The sequence below is a fragment of the Diabrotica undecimpunctata genome, chromosome 3 (assembly GCF_040954645.1).
Source record: "Diabrotica undecimpunctata isolate CICGRU chromosome 3, icDiaUnde3, whole genome shotgun sequence".
In the NCBI taxonomy this organism is placed as follows: Eukaryota; Metazoa; Arthropoda; class Insecta; order Coleoptera; family Chrysomelidae; genus Diabrotica; species Diabrotica undecimpunctata.
In genome coordinates, this window is record NC_092805.1 from 47,551,421 (window position 1) to 47,572,265 (window position 20,845).

At 33.2% G+C, this 20,845-nt stretch overlaps 1 protein-coding gene across 3 annotated transcripts in view; it reads right to left on the reverse strand.

The window, feature by feature from the left end:
• Positions 1 to 807: 807 nt before the first annotated feature.
• Positions 808 to 20,845, reverse strand: part of Tsp74F (Tetraspanin 74F) — a 67,049-nt gene continuing 47,011 nt past the window's right edge. For all 3 annotated transcript variants that reach the window (XM_072525854.1, XM_072525855.1, XM_072525856.1), the window contains exons 3-6: positions 19,809 to 20,000; positions 10,463 to 10,632; positions 9,981 to 10,203; positions 808 to 2,864 (exon numbers count right to left, since the gene is read on the reverse strand). In XM_072525854.1, the coding sequence (XP_072381955.1) occupies positions 2,817 to 2,864; positions 9,981 to 10,203; positions 10,463 to 10,632; positions 19,809 to 20,000 (633 nt within the window). In that variant the 3' untranslated portion in view covers positions 808 to 2,816. The remainder of the gene's footprint in view (positions 2,865 to 9,980; positions 10,204 to 10,462; positions 10,633 to 19,808; positions 20,001 to 20,845) is intronic.

Here is a 20,845-nt window from a genome sequence, read left to right on the forward strand (position 1 = left end):
CTGCTTGTTGGTTGCTGATTTCGGTTACCTGAAAAATAAGATATCAACAAAAACCAATGTAGGAACAAAAATATTCATACGAAAACTCTTCAAACTGCCCACAATTTATTTAAAAAATGTTTAACACTTACCTTCGACAATAGCTTTTTGATTTAACACCAAATTAACCAGTTTTTTTCCTCCGTAAAAATCCATTACTGTAGCTCTTTACAATGAAATATCTTTAAGTATCACCGTTCTTTAAGAATCGTAGAACAAAACTAACTGAATTTATATAATTTAAACTCGAAATAATTAATATTGTTTACATTACTTTTCCTTTGTAGACTAAACATGTTTTAAGTAGGTACCTACCTAAAGTTAAATATCTGTATATTCTTACAGTATATAGTTATAACATAACGATAACGTCAAGCACTTGAGATACCTAACAACTTAAGTTATGCCTATAAATCTGCAAAACTGAATATTATATCAGTTGACTTTGTCATATAAGTCAACTTATGTTCTTTATAACGTCTAAAGATTTACAGGAATTGAAAGGTTGAAAAAGTACGCTACTTAAAATCAATGTGAAATAAACGTCTATGACTTATGTGCTTAAATCAGTCGGTGGAGAAAACATATATGGACATATATATGGACAAATCGATTTTTTTGACTTATGTGCTTTAGTCTGCCGGCCCTAGATATACAAGTGCAAAAAAATCGACACAAAAGCGAAGTTTGGAATCGCATTCCTATAAATTATTTCTTTAATTGTGTTGCCTAACATAAATATATTTAAAAAATATAAAAACTCGGATATCATCTTACTGTATAAAGATATTTATTATATTCTATAGCACATAGAGCACAAACAATTATATACAATAAAAACAAATATACATAGAGCCAAACATATATAACACGAGTAAGAATTCTATAAAATACTAATAATATCTAAAAACATGTTTATTAAATCCTTAGACTCTACTGGTAAACAAGTTTTTTTAACTAATATTTTGTACTGTTTATTTAAACTTATAGATATAATATAATAACTTGTCTGGTAGGATATTTTAATTATTTTTCTACTAACCAAAAAATAAATTATTTGTACGGTTTGGGTGTTAAACTTTTTAGCAATAAGAAAAAGGCAACAACAAAATGCTAGTCATAAATGTTTAGCTATTATATACAGAACCTAGAGAAATTATTATAGAGGAACAAAACTAGGTTTAGAGATTCACAGAATCTTAAAATATTTTCGATTGTATATCAGACTCGTTGTTAAACAACTAAAAACAAAAGTATAGCAATGGAAGTACACGTAAATACAGTACCTATGTTATGAACCTGACACAGTGTCAATAGCGGATGATGGAGTATACCACGAATCACAAAATTTTCATTTAAAAATGTTTATACTATAAAAGACCCTTTCGGACTATATCACAGAACGTTTCGGACTAAAAAGTCCATCATCAGTGTATTACTAGGCATACATGAGTCAAGCAACTTAATATTTGGGTAAAAACCATTAAATTATTACAAAATTTATCATATGTTACATTTTTGTTAAAAAGATGGTGGAATATTAAAATTTTAACAGATAACCTGCATGATACTATAAAAGTCTCAATGGAGGTTGCTGTTGACCCTGAGACAATTTCCCTAGAACCCCAGACATTGTCTCAGGGTCAACAGCAACCTCCATTGAGAGTCTTACGTTGCCATGCAGGGTATCTGTTAAAAACTTTAACATCACAAACAAATCCGTCTTTTTAACAAAACATAATATAAAGGTGTAACACATAATAAAGTTTGTAACATTTTAAGGGTTTTTAGCCAAATATTTAGTGGTTCGGCTCGTGTACACCTGGTAATAAACTAATGTTTGAGTTTTTAGTCCGAAAACGTTATGTGATGTAGCCCGAAAGGGTTTTTTTAATTATATACTTTTATAAAGGATTTTTAAATACAATTTTTGTTAAAACTTAACATTTAAAACAATATTGTAAAAAAGTATATTTTTATATTTTAATATCTTGTAATAAGTTGAAAAACACGTGCAGGGAAGAACACGTCGAAGAAGAACACGTCACTTGAAGCAGACAAAATGATAATCTCTCAAAAGAATAAGGGTCACGTTGTTATTCTACTAGAGAACAGCAAATAACATAAAACAGATTACCAAGAGAAAATAAAATAAAACACAGTTGTCCAGAACTGAACTTATGTACTTAGGGAAGTAGAATAGAGTAGATTAGAGAGAATAATAAAATGAGTCATCTAGTGTGGTTACAAATTAAAGAGAGAGAATTTACTTTCAATACAAAAACTTCAGGTCCAATTCTATTTACGGAGATATTTAAGTGAAATTTTGAAATAATATTTAGTCAAACAGAAGCTTTAAAACCTCAATAATGAATTGTCTTCTAATAAGTACTGGAAATATTTGACATCTGTAACAAGTACCATTATTTTCGTTTTATTGTCTTATATGTTTATATTTTGTTAATAGAATAAAATATATTAAAGTATCCACCAACATAAATATACTTGGTAACTTATAGTTGATCTTACGACTGGAAGGCCATATATCTATAGATAATATCTATGTAAATATATAATAAAAACACAAATATGAATCGTGATGGTGAGAAATTCTCCTAAAATGTGCTATGTAATATGTAAATGTGTGTCATTCAAAAATATAATATATTCGTTGATCTTAAAGTCTCTTGGATAATAAGTACAGTATACGGGAACTTTAGGTGGATCTGGTTCACATTTTCATTTTATGGATACGTCTGTTTGGCACCTGTTGGAGTTTATTCTATTGATTTGAACAGGTAGCATGAGAATATCATCCCAAGGATCTGAAAAAGAAGTTATATAAATTAAATAAGGACATAATGTATCAAATTTATGTTGTATAAACTTATTTTTCAAACAGTTATACTCAGTAACATTAGAAGTGTTACACCAAGGAATAATTTTTTTAGTTAAAGTGGACAGTCTCCTTCCCATCATATCCCATACGTGTTCGATACGATTTAAATTCAAAGCACAGGGGGTCACGGCAAAACATTAACGCATTAACGCCAGCTTCTTGGAGAAAGTCCATAGTTTCTTAATATTGTTCTTAAGTTATTTTCTTGTGGCATTTTAAAGTAATTACTATTTTATTGGAAATAAGCCACAATTCAAGGTTAAAGTAAGTTTATTGACGTTTCAATTTCGACTTCGGAAATCGTTCTCAACATTCCAACATACATAAATTAATAACGTTTGAATTTTGAGAACGATTTTCGAAGTGGAAACTGTAATGTCAATAAACTTACTTTAACCTGCAACTGTGGCTTATTTCCAATAAAATTTGATGATTTGTTAGTTTGACGAGCAATATGGGGACACGGCCGTCGATATAATGCAGAAAAGTGATTTGTAAGATGTCGTCAACATAACGCGCAGCTGTCATATTGCCTCTAGTAAACACAAGTGGTAATCGGCTAACATAGGCAATAGCCTCCCAAACCATTACTTCAACTGTCCTGTGTGCCTCTCAACAGCAAACCCGATATCTTGTCGCTTTCCACGGCGGCGTCTTACCATTCTACGACCATCATGCATTCCTAAACAGAATCATGATTTACCGCTGAATGCTACATTACGCCATTCTGCCACCCAATGCTGCTGTTCTCTACACCAATTCAAACGTTGATGATAGTGATCCGCAGTCAAAGGAAGCACTAGTCGTGGACGGAATAAAACCAGTCCAAAGGCGGCTCGAATGCGACGGTATAGTGTATGCATACTAACAGGTCTACCTACTACTCCAAACCATTGGTCAGCAATTTGACATGTAGTGACAAAACGGTATCGCAGAGGCAGTAATCTAAAGCGCTTATCTTGACGCTCTGTGGTACACCTCGGTTGACCAGTTGGTCTTCTTCGTATTTCTCTTTCCTTCGTTTGTCCACACACGACAGACACGTATAACCGGCATTGCCGTATAATTAACAAGATGGAAAATTTCGTGATACGACAAACCCATATCTCTATACACAATAATTCTACCCTTTTTAAAATCGCTAACACATGGGTAATTTTGGTGTCTTCGAACTCGAGGTATTTTCTTACACTGATTACAATTAGACTGAGGAATAATAACTAAAGATTTCTATACGAACCGGTTTTCACAAATCCGTCTCTTCACAAGAAAATTTAAAGATAAAACTTCATTTTTAGAAAAGTAGAAAATATAAAACATTGGTCTTGTTATCATAGCATGTTTTATAGTCATTCTGTTTTTGAAAAATGAAGCTCAAGAAATTATTCCTTCTGAGTGTAACACTTCTAATGTCACTCAGTATATTTTAAATATGCGAAATTTCTCAATGTCTTTGATATCTTTTTGAAAATACCGTTTCTTTACACAGGGTGGACATGTGCCATGGTTTATTTCGACCGGGTTTTTCTAAAAAAACTGGTGGATTGTTTAGAAGACAAATTTATTTGCAATCCTATACTTTATTTCACGTTAGGAACGGCCCGTTTGGCTTATGTAGATCAGTATTGCCAAAACTCTCAGGCACTTGATGCTACTAGATGTCACCTCGGAGGAACAATTAAGGGTCTAACCACCTTCTGAAATCCCCGGGTGCTCTGTAGAGGGCTTCGGAGTTAACGTCGAGAGCTCCTCTACTTTAAGTCCATTTTCGGGTTATGGACTTGTAAATATTTCGGTCTCTTGCCTTGAAAAAGGCAAGATATTTCTTACATGACAATTTCTTCGTCGAAATAAAACACCAAGTTAAGTTGAAACAATTCTCAGCCACAGAGTATGGAAAATAAATGCAGGAAATAGAGCCCCGAGAGCACTAAGCTCTCGGAGAGCCCGTGAGGGACTGACTTGGCTGACCTGAAAATCGCCAATATTTATATGCGCTGTTCGAGCGATAAATAGAGATTTCCAGGTCAAGAGCCAATGGGAAAATTCGAGGCGGGGCGATGCGCATCGAAATGCGTACTAGTCCACAGACTATCGCATTCGATGACATAGACTGCTTATATACGAGTCATTCTAACCAGAGCCGCATTCAGCAATGTGTAGGTGTAGTTAACTTAATTTTACTAATAAGCGGATACGTATAGTTGAATACAGCATAATGCATTAAAACTACTTGTTTTTTAGCAGACAGATATAGGTATGTAATTATTATAATAGGTCTGAGAAAAATAGTTAAATTTTACTATTGTTTAACGTGACATGTCTATTAATGCTTTAAATAAGATCTAACTAAAAGATAACAAAAACAAGTGCAACTTTTTATTTATTTGCATGTAAATAATAAAAATAATTACAAAAAAATTGTTCATTTTATATATGTAACATGCATTCGCTTTAAAAACGATTTTATATTATTTGAAATTTTTCGGACTGTTGCCTAAATTTTACTTTTTGTCTGACTATCACTTACAGACTTCTCAAATTTTGGCACTTTGTGTCCGCCGATTTTTGTATTATCACATAATTTACTCTGCATATTAACATCATACTAATCTTCTCTATCATCGCTATTACTGTCCTCGCTTTTACTGTCAACCATCATATATATTACCACAGGATTAATATCGCCATCAATCCTTTAAAAACCCAAATTTTTTGCTCTCATGAAAGTGATTATGAAAAGAATCTTATGTGAATATTTTTCCGAAAGAACCCGAGCTCTTCGCCTTGTCTAAATGTGTAATTGTTTCAGCATTTTAAAGATTGTACATTGCCGGTGACCTGGTAGTGACCAAAAAACTGTAGTAGTCGAAACCGGTCGTCACTAGCTAAATAAATAGTAAGTAAGTATGTAATTTATTTCTACAACTCAGTTTAAAATGGACTCATATGGGCAACCAATTCATTATTTGCAACTGAATTTTTTGAAAAACACTGCCAGTTAAAATTGTAAATAACGACCCGGTCATTTCGACCGTACGTGTGTTCTTATAGATTTAGTTTTCTAGAAACTCAAGACTTTCTCATCTTTGCACTTATTTTTCAAAGAAATTTTTCCATATAATTTTTTCTGTTCTATTTATTGATAGGCATTCAAATTTCGACACAATGAAAGAAAGGCCAATATCTTTTAGTATTACTATTTATTGATATACATTTAAATTTCGCTACAATGAAAGAAAGGCCAATATCTTTTAGTATTACTGAAATTGCTTTCTTCATTTTTGTGAGTAGTTTTTTTGTTGCTATTATAAATAAAAAAATTTGAAAACTGTGAACGGCTTTGTGCCGTTCTGAAAAGTTTATTTTCTATCCTATTTTCCCTAATTTTTTATTTTTCTGTTTTGTGAGTTTATATCTCTGGTGTCAAGATATATGCTGTAGATAAATGGTATTTCTTATTTTGAACCCCCTTAACAAAACACTGCCTTTCACTGTTTTTAAAACTTTGTTATTTGCAACGTGATCCTACTAGCATATTCGCGGAACTTTTATGGTACAAGCCTTCCTCCTCTGCCTGAGTCTCTGTTAGCGCATAGTGACACTCTAAACCATCAGTGATTTGATTTTCCCACCTGACCATCATATTGGTGATCGTTCTCTTGGTGTGCGGCCTTCTACCTTTTCTTCTATTATCATTATTTCCATGATCCCCGGTTTTCTAGATATGTAGCCGAAGCAATTTAAGTATGCTTGGTTTACTTTTTTTAATAGCTTGTCTTTTATAATATCCTTCTAGGGGAGGAGCTCGTACCCCCCCTCTTATACCACAGAGTCGGACGTATCGACCTTCTAGGTTTGTGATTGTGTGACTTAGTATGTGCGAGGTGAGATTAAAAGGAGAAGGATACGTGGATAAAGTAAATGGCAACCGTTTCTATTATGCAGGCAAAGATAATGATGCCCAGTCAGGTGTTGGTAACGGCATCTATGAAACAACACACGAAAAGTTTCCTATCAGTTAGCGACAGATTAATGATTATCAAATTAAATGGACAACCATTCGACATCAATATAATACAAATATACGCACCGACAGCAGACAGCCCAGACGAAGATCTTAAGATTTTCTAGTCCGATATTAAAAAGATCAAAAAACACATAAAATCAGACGACATCAACATATTTATGGGAGATTGGAATGCCAAAGTAGGAGCAGAAAAAGTCGAATCGATCATCGGCCCATATGGTTTAGGAAGCAGGAACGAACGACCGACACGCTTTGTTGAATTTTGCCAAGAGAACAGCCTGGTGGTTTTTAACACATGGTTTAAATTACCTAAAAGACGTCTATATACGTGGAGGTCTCCTCAAGATTGCTAAGGAAATATTGTGAAGAACCAAATCGACTACATTACAATTAACAAAAGATTACGTAATGGTGTTCTAAATGTAAATACGTACCCAAGCTGTGACATAAATTCAGACCACAATCCTGTGAGCAGCCATAGCTCAGTGGCTATGTTACTGGCTTAACAAGCTGGAGGGCCTCGGTTCGAATCCCGGCACGGACAAAAATTTAAAATTTCTAATTTAACTGGGCTTAGGGGCGCTTGCGCGACCTGAAAACCCTAACACTAGACCTTAGCCAGAAGGTTACACGAACTTTACTTTAGACCACAATCCAGTAGTCGCAACTATCCGATTAAAATTTAAAAGAGTAGACAAGGCTAAACCCAGTCAGAGAATAGCATGGGGTAGTGCTGACCAAGGACAGCAACAGAAGAATGAAGACGTGGTAGACATGCAGTTAAAGTATAAGACAATAGCTCCCACTAAGGAGAAGACAATAAAAAAAAACATTGAAGACATGTGGGGGAAAATTAAAAATACTGTCTTGAAGGCAGCAGATCAAAGTATACAGAAAGAAAACCGTAAACATAGAAAACCATGGATGACAAACGAAATATTACAAATTATGGAGAAGAGACGGATGGTGAAAAACAAAAACCTAACAAGATACAAAGAACTCAACAGGGAAATTGAGAAAAAAATAAATGTAGCTAAGGAAGAGTGGATAAAAGAAAAATGTAAAGAGGTAGAATAAGTGTCATAAAGATAGAGAACTACACAGAAAGGTTAAATATGTAGCTGAAACGCTTATCGATTGTAACAAACAAGAAAAACCAAATGGAATTAGACCCTGAAAAACAGAAAGAAATATGGGAGCAATATCTTAAAGATTTGTTTATGTTATATTGGATGATCAGACGACAGAAGAGCACCCACAAATAGATACAAATTAAAATTAAACATTCTCACCGAAGAAGTTTTGTAGGCAATAAAAGACGCAAAGAACAACAAGGCACCTGGCGAAGACCTAATAACAGCCGAAAATTTTAAACACCTGTGATAATGCCGTCAGGAAATTAACATACCTCTACAACATTATATATAAAAATGGCATAATACCGCATGGCTGGCTAACATCCACATGTATAGCTCTAGAACAATATGTAATAAATTGATATAAGGTTGAATGCTCGAATAAATGAACTTTGAAAATTAAAGGCAAATATCGAGCACAATTTTAATAATCAAATCTTGCCCAAGTACTTGGGCAAGATTTGATTATTAAAATTGTGCTCGATATTTGCCATTAATTTTCAAAAATACGTAATAAGCTCTTCCTATAAAACAAAAAGCAAGGAAATGTGAAGACCATCAAACTGTATCCCTAATGAGTCATGCCGCTAAGATTTTTATGCGAATAATTTATAACCGAATTCACAGTAAGTGTGAAGAATACCTGAGTCGTTCTCAATATGGTTTTAGAAAGGGTACAGGTACTAGAGAAGCAATTATGGGATTGACATTGATGGCAAAAAGGTATCTTGAGGTTCAAAAACGGCTGCATATGTGCTTTGTCGATTATAGAAAGGCCTTTGACCGCCTCAAATACGAAAAATTAATGGTGGCTTCACAAGCCTCTACTCAACAACAAAACGAAGTATTTGACATTTCTATCCTTATTTTTATTTACACGTCTGAGTCGACCTGGTCCATTATCCTGCAGCCAAAGCATTTAAATGTTATCACTTGTTTTGTTGAGTTGAAAAAGTTGGTTATATTTGCAAGTTCAAGTGTCGGTCTATGAACATAATTTTTGTTTATGTAGTATTAATTTTTAGGTCTGCTCTGGTTACTTTGGTAGTAAAAGTAGGACGTCTTTTGTACTATATGCTATCACCACTCTGTCGACACTATATCATATACAGGATAAGAACTTATAATTTATATTGCTTGCTTTTGTATATTCTAGTGCTCTTTAATAGACGCATTCTTAGTATTTTATGAATAGAATGAGTATAGGTCAGATCCCTATCTTACACCAAGGTTAATATGTGTATGCATTGTTAGACCGTTCTCCAGTCTTACTGACGCTATATGGTGTCTATATAGGTAAAACACAGTCTGTATATCGTTTTTGTCTAGTGCTTTTACACCTAAAATTCGCATTAACAGTATTTGACATAGAAAAAAGCTTTGGCTTTCTTGCATTTTTTTTGAAAAATCGAATACTGAACAATTATTCTCTGGTTCCAAGACTCAGTCTAAAATCAAATTGTTATAGGCTTATATGGGTGTGACATTTTCGAAATATTTTGCGATATATGATTTTTAGATATGGTATTACTGTTAGGCTCAAAATAATTATTAGATTGAAATGTTCGCTTTTGCTGGCGTTAGATTTTTTTGGAATAACTAATAGTACATAATTTTGGTAGTTCTCCTACTTGATATATATCGTTAATAATCTCTACCATTATGTCAATATAATCCATATTAAAAAGGTTTAAAATTTCAGAGTATATTTCATCTAGTTCTAACGATTTGTTCTTGGTTTTTTGGAGCCGTGACAATTTCGGTATTCATTCGTTGCATAGCCCAACATATACTTTGGTACAGAAAATTAAAAACTTGAAGAAACTTAAACACTAAAGTGCTATTAATAATATTAAGTCTTTGTATAAAAACTTACCATAAGGCATGCAACGACAACTCCAGCGGTGCCAATAACAACAGCATGTGCCTTGACATATTCTTTGGTGACATCAAGACAACCTCTTTCGTAAATAGTGAATTCATTGTTCCCAATGACACTGTGACAAGGTACTCGATTACCATTACTTGTCATTTTGCAACAAGAGGTAGGAATATTATTTTGCCAATCCCTGTATCCGTAGATACCACAGCATTTTAATCTAGAATAAAAAGAAATAAATTTAAATGCACCGTGGCAGATATTTAAGATACGACCCTAAACCACTTCTGTTTTAAGATACCTGCCAGATGTCATCTGTTAATGTCAGATACCAATTTTTTAATCCATGTTAAGAGTTTTAACATCTAAAGAGTTTTAACATGAAACATAATTATTGTATAATGTAATGTTTATAAAATAAAGTGTTTATTGAAAATGACAAATAGCCGAAACGTTTAAGCAAAAGTAAAATTACTTACCTAGTTTGAGTTTCGTCCCAGGCATTTGTAATTTCTTTCATTTGTCCATAATCGCGAAGCGAACTTTCCATTCCAAGTCTAATAGTCTGGTCGATCTTTCCACGGAAAACGTATCCCAAAATTCCTCCAACAAGCATCGTGACAAATATTAGGAAAATTATGATAAAGTACTAAAAAACATATTACACATAAGTAAAAGTTACATCCGAGAAGTTGATTTATTGTGCAAAGCTGTAAGGTTATTTTTTTTTCAAACAAAAGGCTATTTCACCAAATGTTAATGAAATAAACCGAAAGGAATAAGTATTGAGGGACCCCACATATTTTTAAACTTACCAAGAAAAGAAAAGGAGGACTAACTGCTATTCACACCCGGTACCTCATAACACCTTACATAGCTAGAATAAAAATACTAATATCGTATGGCATTTGTGCCATGGAGATCCTTTCTAATTTTTTCGACGCCAATCGCATATTTAACTCTGTTTCAGTTAACTAGTAATAATGCTCAGTAGCCCAGGGAGACCGACGGCTTTAGTGATCATGCGTGTGAAAATCGAACTCATGCGCTCTGGGTTAGAAGGTCACTATCTTGGCTGCTGGGCTACAGAATAACTTATTTAATAAGAAAAGCACTGGAAAGAAAGAAAGTTTGTTCAGCTATTTTTCTGGATGCTGCTTAAGCTTTTAAAGTATAGCATAAGGGTCTACACTCACAATCTAAAAATAGTAGTACTAAAACAATACTCTTAATTGCTGGAATCTTACATCTTAAACAGATTCTTTAGAGTCATGCAGGAGGACGCCTATTCTGTGCTGAAAGAAATCAAAGCGAAGGTACAGCAATCTATTTGGTTCGTTACTCTATCTATTATACACTAATGATATTCCAAACCTTCAAGACTTTCTCTGATAATCAGGCTATCCAATCAGTTGGAGAACACCATGAAAGCAGCTACAACAAACGGTAGATCTTGGTAAATATCTACAGGTAAGATCTTTTAAGAACTAACTCATGACTGCTACAGAATAATCACTACGCTCTTTAATGCTATGTGAAGTTTGCACTACTTCCCTTTGCTATGGAAAGTGGCACAGAATATACTCATTTAAAAACCTGGTAAAGGTCCAAAAGATGTCAGCTCATACCGATCGATTAGTCTACTCCCAGTCATTTCTAACATGATACTATGACTAACAAGATAGTATCTTCCCGTAGCACAAAATCGGTCGTGTTCGCGCATGCCGTCATTGGAGAGTAGAATTTGAATTCTTGTTAAAGTTAAATGGAATTTTTATGCATTCTGTGATGAAATTATTAAATTAGCAAAATAATAATATTAAATAAAGATTTAATAATTACAATAATCGTACACAAAAGGATATCTCCAAACTATTTATTAAAGATTATTTATTGACACATACAAAAAACTGACATTACAAACGTGCAACTCTCCAATTACGTCACGACTTATGCGCAATATCTTATCTTCTTAATCGTAGTATCATGATTTCTAAGGTTTTTGAAAAACTTCTGTTGAGAAAAATCAAACCAAATATTGGACAAAAAGGGTTTTATATCTGACCCTCAATTCAGATTTCCTAACCACCACGCTACAATAGATCAATTTGCGATAGTTCCCTGCGATATTTAATTTTTTTTTTAACTTATTAGTACCTATGTGTATCGGCAATATGGTATAGATTTTTTTAAAACGTATGACGCATTTGTAGGTAATTTAACTGGAATTGTCTCCAATTATTATGCGTGGGTGATTGCTTAACACATATACCTATAATTTTGTTGTCGGACTTCCAAGTTAAAGCCATAAATTATCTAAAAATAGTTATATTTTAGTACATTCACGGGAAGTTAAACCAACAAAAACATATTTTCATAACTAAACCAAAATAAGTGTATTAGGAGAAACTTATTGAAGAAGCAAAAACTTTTTCTGTAACAAAGATACCATAATTCTACGATATAAAGAAAACAAAAATATCATAAATGTTTAATACATTAAATCGATAGGCATATCATTTGGATTAATCACGAAGGGAAAGACGGTATACTTACTGTCTACTTATATGTAAGGTATACATGAGGGTGTGTGATAACTATAGACGCACCACAATGCTCAGTATGGCATATAAAATGTCCAATGTTTTGCTACGTTGAACAAATATTAACAGTGAAACACATTCTTGAAATAATCCTACAGCTTGACTCTGATAAAAGTTATTTGTATGATTCAGAGCCGCGTATGACTTAGCCTATAAAAAAAACTGTTCCAAGCTATTGTGTAGTTCCAAATAGAATGTGTAGTTCCAAATGAACTAAAACAAGAAGGAATATCCTGTAATTTAATTCAACTTGCACTAAAAATGAAATTCTTGAGCTCCAGATTATTTCGAATGGCACGAAATTTAATAAAATTAAGTGGCAGGATATACAGATGAAAACATCGATACGTTTATAGAGTTTCTTCTGGGTCGTTATCGGCATCTGCAATGAAAGAGGGTTAAAAATAGACGCCCTTAAAGTAAAATATTCAGATATCTAAGCTAAAAATTAATATGGATATCTGGGGATCATAGCGTCAACGAGAACATTAAAAAAATATATTTCCTCTATAAGCGCTACTTGGCTTGCGATGAAAAATTGACCCAATTGACCAAAAAAATATGTTAGAAATGTGGACACTTACACAGAATAAACAAGAACTGTTTAAGCACTTGAGCTAAAAATTTTAAGAAGAATATATGAAGGACTGAAAGGGCAAGGATTGTGGAATAGGCGTTACAACTTTTGCATAAGTTTTGACTTGGATGGATAGGTATATAATCAGGCGAGGAGACGACATAATAGCCAGAATTGTTTTTGCGGTAGGACAGTGAACCAGAGTAAGACCGAAACTTAAGTACATAAACAACTTACTGGATGACATAACATTCATCAAAGTTAGAGAATGGATATTAGCTGCTCTTCTTCTTCTTTTTGATGTGTCTATCCGTTACGAATGTTGGCGATCGTTATGGCAATCTTTATCTTATCTGCAGCAGCGCGGAAAAGCTGCACATATGTTGTATTGAACCAGATTCTGAGGTTCTTTAACCAAGATGTTCTTCTTCTTCCTGGACCTCGTTGTCCAAATATTTTTCCTTGCAGGGTGGCTTGAAGAAGAGCATATCTGGATTTATTTCGCATAATATGTCCGAAGAACTGTAACTTTTGAGATTTGATGGTGGCCAGTACCTCTCGGTTCTTATTCATTCTTCTGAAGACCTCCTCATTTGTGACTCGGTCAGTCCACGGGATCTTAAGCATTCTCCGATATAGCCACATCTCAAATGCTTCCAGCTTTTTGCACATATCTTCGTTGAAGGTTCACGATTCAACACCATAAAAAAGGACAGAAAAGTCTTAGCATCGCAGCATTCTTACTTTTGTATCAAGAGAGAGGTTGTGACTCTTAAAGAAGGCCCCATCCGATTGAAGGTGGATCTAGCTTTTTCGATGCGTGCTCTAATCTCCTGGTTGTTGGTCCATTCTTCATTTATTATGGTGCCGAGGTAGTTGTAGTGCGTCATTCTTTCTACAGGGGATTGGTTGACGTAGAGTTGACCTTCCTTTTCTTACTAATTGCAATAAGGTTTGTCTTCTTAACGTTTATATTGACTTGTAGGTCTTCTAAGTTGTCCGCAAATACTATGGTGTCATCTGCATATCTGATGTTATTTAGCCGGTAACCATTTAGTAAAATACCTTTTTTCAGTTTCGTGCAAAGCTTCAATAAATATTCTTTCAGAGTACAGATTGAAGATTAGAGGAGACAAAATACAGCCTTGCCTCACTCCACGCATGATTTTCACATAGTCAGTGTATTCACCTTCAACTCTGAGATTTGTTGTCTGATTCCATTAAAGATTTCTAATTATTTTCAGATCTTGGTTGTTAATTCCTGTTTCTTTTAGTATTTGCATCATCTTGGCGTGCTGTACTCGATCAAACGCTTTCTCGTAATCAACCAGACATGCGTATATGTCGCAGTTGACGTCTCTGCATCTCTGGAATGAGACTTGTACTGAGAACAAAGCCTCTCTAGTACCAACAGCATTTGTGAACCCGAACTGGTTGGGGGAAATTTGACTTTCACACAGCTTGTAGATTCTCTTATGAATTATCTTTAGGAATAATTTTAGGAGATGACTCATGAGACTGAGAGTACGGTAATCTTTGCATTTTTTTGGCTCCTGTTTTTTTTTTTTGAAGTGCAATAAACTCAGATTTTAACCATTCTGTTGGTATTAACAGCTAGAGTTGAGAAAATGAAAGATTATTCTATAGAAAGCTTTAGAACAATATGTAATAAATTGATATAAGGTTGAATGCTCGAATAAATGAACTTTGAGAATTAAAGGCAAATATCCAGCACAATTTTAATAATCAAATCTTGCCCAAGTATTTTGCAGCTAAACTTACAGTGAAACCTTACTTACCAAATAGCCGAGAATTAGTGAATTTATGGAAATGTGGCAACACCGATCCGGAACCAATATCTCTCTTAGTCTAGGTATTAGTCGAGTCAGTCCTTCTCTACCTTTTACGTGCGTTAAATTTATTGTAAATGTGTATGTTGTAATTTACATGGTAATTACAGTTCACGGTATTAAAATATCCCAAGAAGTAAATATAAATTTATACAAAATCATGGACAAATTTTTATTTGGGAGTAAGCGAGCATTTGATACTAGTGAAGCATCAACAAGTGCACAGGCGAGAGTGGTTCCAATAATAAAATGGAGAAAATATTATCAAGAATACTTAAATTCTGTGTTTACCTTAACTAAAATAAATCCAGATGAAAGATGTCTGTGTATTATTTGCTTAACAATTTTAGCAACCGACAGCATGAAACCTAACTTAAAAGACAGTTGGAAACGCTTCATAGTCAGTACATTAACAAACCTCGAGAATACTTCGAATTAAAAATAAAATCACATTAAAAGTAAAATCATTTAAAGAACTACTTTTCTGCAAACAATAGAAAGCAACCTGGCTCGAATTATTTGCTATCTTAAATTATTATATAACCGATGCAAAAATAGTGTGACCAATGTGTATATGTACATGCTGTATGATCCACAGATAAGTTCCGGCTTCCACAGACATGTCTCCTTGTCTGAATATTATGCTAACTTCAATATTAACAGTAGTTAATTATATAAAAATGAGACTTTTGAAAACTAGAATCTTTTTTGCACTTTGTACAGACAAGGGTGCAGTACATTCAGCATTATTACTTTATTGTGAGGCAAGATGGTTATCACGTGGGAAGTTTTTATGACGTGTTTTTGAATTAAGTCTTAAAATCGTCAGTTTTTCTAGAAGAAAATAGACCGGAAGCCGGGATGGTTTATTTTTGATGATATTACGCTGCTTGGTTGACATATTCGAGAAACTAAGTATTTTGAACCTTCAGATTCAAGGAGCCAATACATATAAATGGATATTGGATACGAGTGATAAAGTTAATGCTTTTTGTAGACCAAATTTGGAATTGTGGAGCAAAAATTTAAATATAAAAACCTAGAAATATTTGCAAATGTGGATTAATTTATTAAAACTTACAAGGTTTAAGCATATCACGTGAAAATTGTTTTTGTAACCATTGAAAATCATTTATCTATGATTTCTCTACCATCTCTACCTGATATCTCTACCATTGAAGTTTCACCATTTCTGAAGGGCAGTTCAGTTCTGTTTATTTCGATCACTCAAACAGGCACGTAGTGATGACATCCATCTCAACGGCTGTGTGCATGCAGATATAATTTTTTATAAAAACTGCTTTTATAGCTTTGCTTTGTTTGTAGTGTTTCGTGACATTCTTATTGTTAAAATGACCACTAACAAATGTAACGTTGATATTTAAAAGTAATCATTTTAAAGCTATTTTATGGCTTTTCAGACTTTCTATTTTTGACAGATTTTTCCAGTCACATCAATCTATTGAAACTTAAACTAGAGGAAAGAAATCAATTAATCCATGATATTTTTGGGGTAATATTGAGGCTTTTAAAATGCAGTTGAATCTATTTTCCAAATAAAATGGGAAAAGAGATCTAACTTATTTTGCTAAAATCTATTACAGTTAGGGAATACAATCTTAAGAGCTATGAAAAAAGCGTGAAATATCATCATGATAAGTTTTAGCGAAGATTCCAAGATTTCATAATCATCGAAGAAAACCTGGACATTTTTAGTATGCCGATTAATGTAGATTAGAAATAAGTAAAACCAGAATTGCAGCTCGAACTTATTGATTTGCAATGTAACACTAAATTGAAGCAACTATTTCTCAATGTTTCCAAAACTAAGTTCTACAACAGTTCTACAGTCCCTGTTAAAATAAAGTTTCCCAAAACTAAAATCTAAAATCTCATGCGCAAATGATAATTGCGATGTTTGCTTTTTTCTACATCAGTTAACAGGTGTTTTCTACTAAGAAGCTTCACAAAAATACCATTAGAAACCGATTGATGACTGACCAGCACTTAGCTCTACTCCTGCGAAATAGCTTATCCCAGTTTCTGCCACATTATGAATAACTTTTAGAAGCTCAGTTTCATACGGTGTCACAAACACCTTTATACTCTGTCAAAGAATAATCTATTTGGGTAACTTTATGAATGTTTCCTACTATTTATGCACAAAGATATGTATGATGTAAATTTAAAATAAAAAGTTTATCACTAATACAAACTTGTTTTATTTTTTTTTGGCCCCTCTGGAGAATGTTTTTATTTTATGTGTCCCTTCACTTAAATAGTTTGCCCATGTCTGTACTAGACAGTCCTAAGAAAATTTTAATATTCTTAAAAGACCAAATAAACAAAACTGCAAAGAATAATACCCAGCATAGCATAACCACTACAACAAACTTTAAACTACTTCTTATTGATGTCATTTGGAGTATAATTCGATGCATTAAAGAACACAACAGTGTATCTGGTGCTGATTATAAATACATAAAGAGATAGGGCATCAGTATCACAAAGATAAAGTACTTAAATTTTTTAAATATGTGCAGAAAATTAAAGAACATGGCTACCATTAGCCACTTTAATACATTGTCTTACCAGAAAACTTAATAATGGGCTGTCGCAGGTGATGAGGTTCCATTTAAAAATATTTTACCAAATAACTATCCCAAAGTGAGGAGATGTTATATACTGTTATAAAATATGCTATCAAGTCTCTGATGGATAACCAATCTCCTGGTATTGATGATTTACAAGCAGTACTACTAAATCGTTAGCAAAGGAATACTTACAGGTCATCCACTTTATCTGTACCGCTAAATGGAATACAGCAAATGGAATAATAAATGACTAATTATTCAAGGTGTACTATCTATATTCAATTACATAAAAAGAAGCTACTAAAAGGTACGAGAACCATCTTGCTCTATGTCCATAAAGATAAAATAAATGCTAATCTACATGCACTTAAGAAAACTCAACCTGCCAAAACTTTAAAAAGTCAAAACAGTATCAGATATCAATGATAATAATATTTCGTGGACTATAAAAATTCATTTGATTATGTTATTTTATAAAAATTTATGTTAGTGAAAGGGAAATTAGTCAATGGTGCCGTCGCAAACTTTTTAAATAACATCTCCATTGGTCTCTATTTTCAGCTGCTCTGAGAGCTTCGCGGAATGAATTTCCAGCTGAATTCTTAATTTGGTCGGACCATCTGATTGGTGATCGTCCTCTTGATCTTCTTTCCGGAACGTTTCCAAAAATAATTAATCTCTCCAAACTATTTTCACATCTGCGAATCACGTGACCAAAAATTGTAGAGTCCAAGTCTCTTCCTCGTATAGAAATATTGAGAATACAATGGCATTCACCAGTCTCATCTTGATATTTTGAGAGATCTGTCTTTTCAATCTTTAGTTAGGCGACTTATCGCATTTTTGCCCTACCAATACGTCTCCAAACTTCTGCTTCATAGTTACCATCGTTAGTTATACTAGACCCGAGATAGACAAAACTGTCCACTATGTGATATTTTATGTTGGTCAGTTGAATAGTATGGAACCTGTCGACCACCATAGAAGGGTAGCCAGGTGAAAATATATCTAACTTTAAATTTGCTAAGATTACTACAAGAGCAAGAAATGCAGGATCTTTTTTAGAGAATAGGATTCAAAAGCAAGAAAGTCAGCATAAAAATTGATCCAGTAAGACAAATATATTGGTAGTAGACAGATTTTGAATCCTAGAAATAACAAACCAGTACTGATTATTACCAAGACTTGCGACGATAAAGTTCAAAGATTATTCTCTATGGCCAAAAATTCTTCTTCTTAGGGTGCCTGTCCGTTCCGAACGTTGGCGATCATTCTGGCTATGATGACTTTGTTGGTTGCTATACAGAATAGCTGTGTTGAGGTCTTTTTATACCATACTCCCATGCCAAAAATACAATTGTTTAATAATAATATTGAAAGATAGATATATCTTCTAAACAACGAAATTGAGACTAGTTAAAGTCTTATTAATATTTCTATACGTTGCCGAAGCTTAGATCTTTCAGCCACAAAAGCGCCAGAAGATCAATGCGTTTGAGATGTACTGTTAGAGAAAAACTTTTGTAAAAACCCTGTACTACTTATCGCATAAACGTTATGATTATAAACAAACTTAATATTAAAAAAAAATGTCTACAATTTGTCCACGGCGATTTCTTTAGTTATGTGAGCTTGTGACCAGAAAGAATAAAAACAGTTTAGAAATTCTGGATCTCCGAAAACATCCCAGGAAGGAGATTAAGGGAACGGTCACCGACTCGGTAGACTGACCACTTCTGGCATTCAATGGGCCATTTACTCCGCGAAAAATTACGTACAGTTGAAGATATTGAAGCATGTTAGATTCAGCACCTGTGCTTCTTCCAAATAATTTTAGTGTCCTTTGTGATATTGTGTTCTATCAGCGACGGCTGATTTGATTTTTCTCAGTGCTCAAGGCACAGTTTCTCTTGGTTTCAGTTAAGCGAGTATTCACACTGCGTTTTATTGTTATAAGAGACCTGTCGTGAACGCGTACTCTCGTTGTTTAAATTTAATTTATTTTATATAATATCGCGAAATTTCGATTTGATGATGTATATTTGTAAACAATGAAAGATTGCCTTAATAAATAAAAACTGTGTACAGATTCGATAAATTACACTAAATCTGAATATTAAGTTTCAATTATTAATATGTAATTACATTTTTACCTAAACTATTATTTTGCAAGGTTTAAATTGTAAGAAAAATATACTTACTATAACCAGCATACATCGAACTTCTTTGACTGATCCCCAACATCCTAGGCATGATATAAACGTTACTAAAATGCCAGTAGCTAGTAAAATATAGGCTGCTCCCGCATACAAGTTCGTCCCCAATAATTCATTTGCAAATGATTTGTCGACAATGGTCCAAATTCCTATTGCAACAACAATAACACCGCCCAACTAAAAATATAAATAATTATTTTTAAACTATTGGTAAACCACTTGGTTTATTGTTTATTGTTTGTTAAATGTTTATTTTCCAAATATTAAAAGATAATAAAAAATTGGTTTTATTAACAATATTGTTAGGCTTAGTAAGTTTTTGATTTTATTAAGATTGTAGTTTTGAAAAGAAGTACAACTATTGCCCACCAAAATACTACTAACAAAGTTTAATCATATATAACTTTAACTATAAGTTTGTAGTTTTTAGTTTGAAATAAAGGCATTTTTTGTATTTCAAAATACTTTGTGAAGAATATATGGGAGGATATAATTATAAATATATTGGAGAAGAATTGAGCATAAGGTAAGGGGACATATCAGTGAATTATTATTTTATTATGTTTGTTCCATAAATCTTATGCAACAGGACTCATTGGTAAACTAAGTTAAAAAGGAAAATAAAAAAGTCAGAAAGTCAAAGATGTCAAACTCTTTAAAGAGTACGACAACAAAAAAAAAAACATTTTGTAATTGGAGATTTTAATACCAAATTTGATAACAATGGCAAGATGACACTAAAAGTATTGCCTGAATACATTATTTAAAAATCTAAACAACAACAAAACACACCTAAAGAAGACCCCATAATAAGACAAAAATAAATTGACCATATACCCTATAATAACAAGAAAATATACACATATTATATATCTGTTATAAATATATTCTACACGGAACACGATTATGGACAGTAGAATAAACCGGGGGGACAAAATAGAGCAAATCGGCTCAACAGAGAAGTGGAAACGGCGCTACTAAAATATAAAAGCTAAAACTGGGACAACAACGTAAAAGAGATA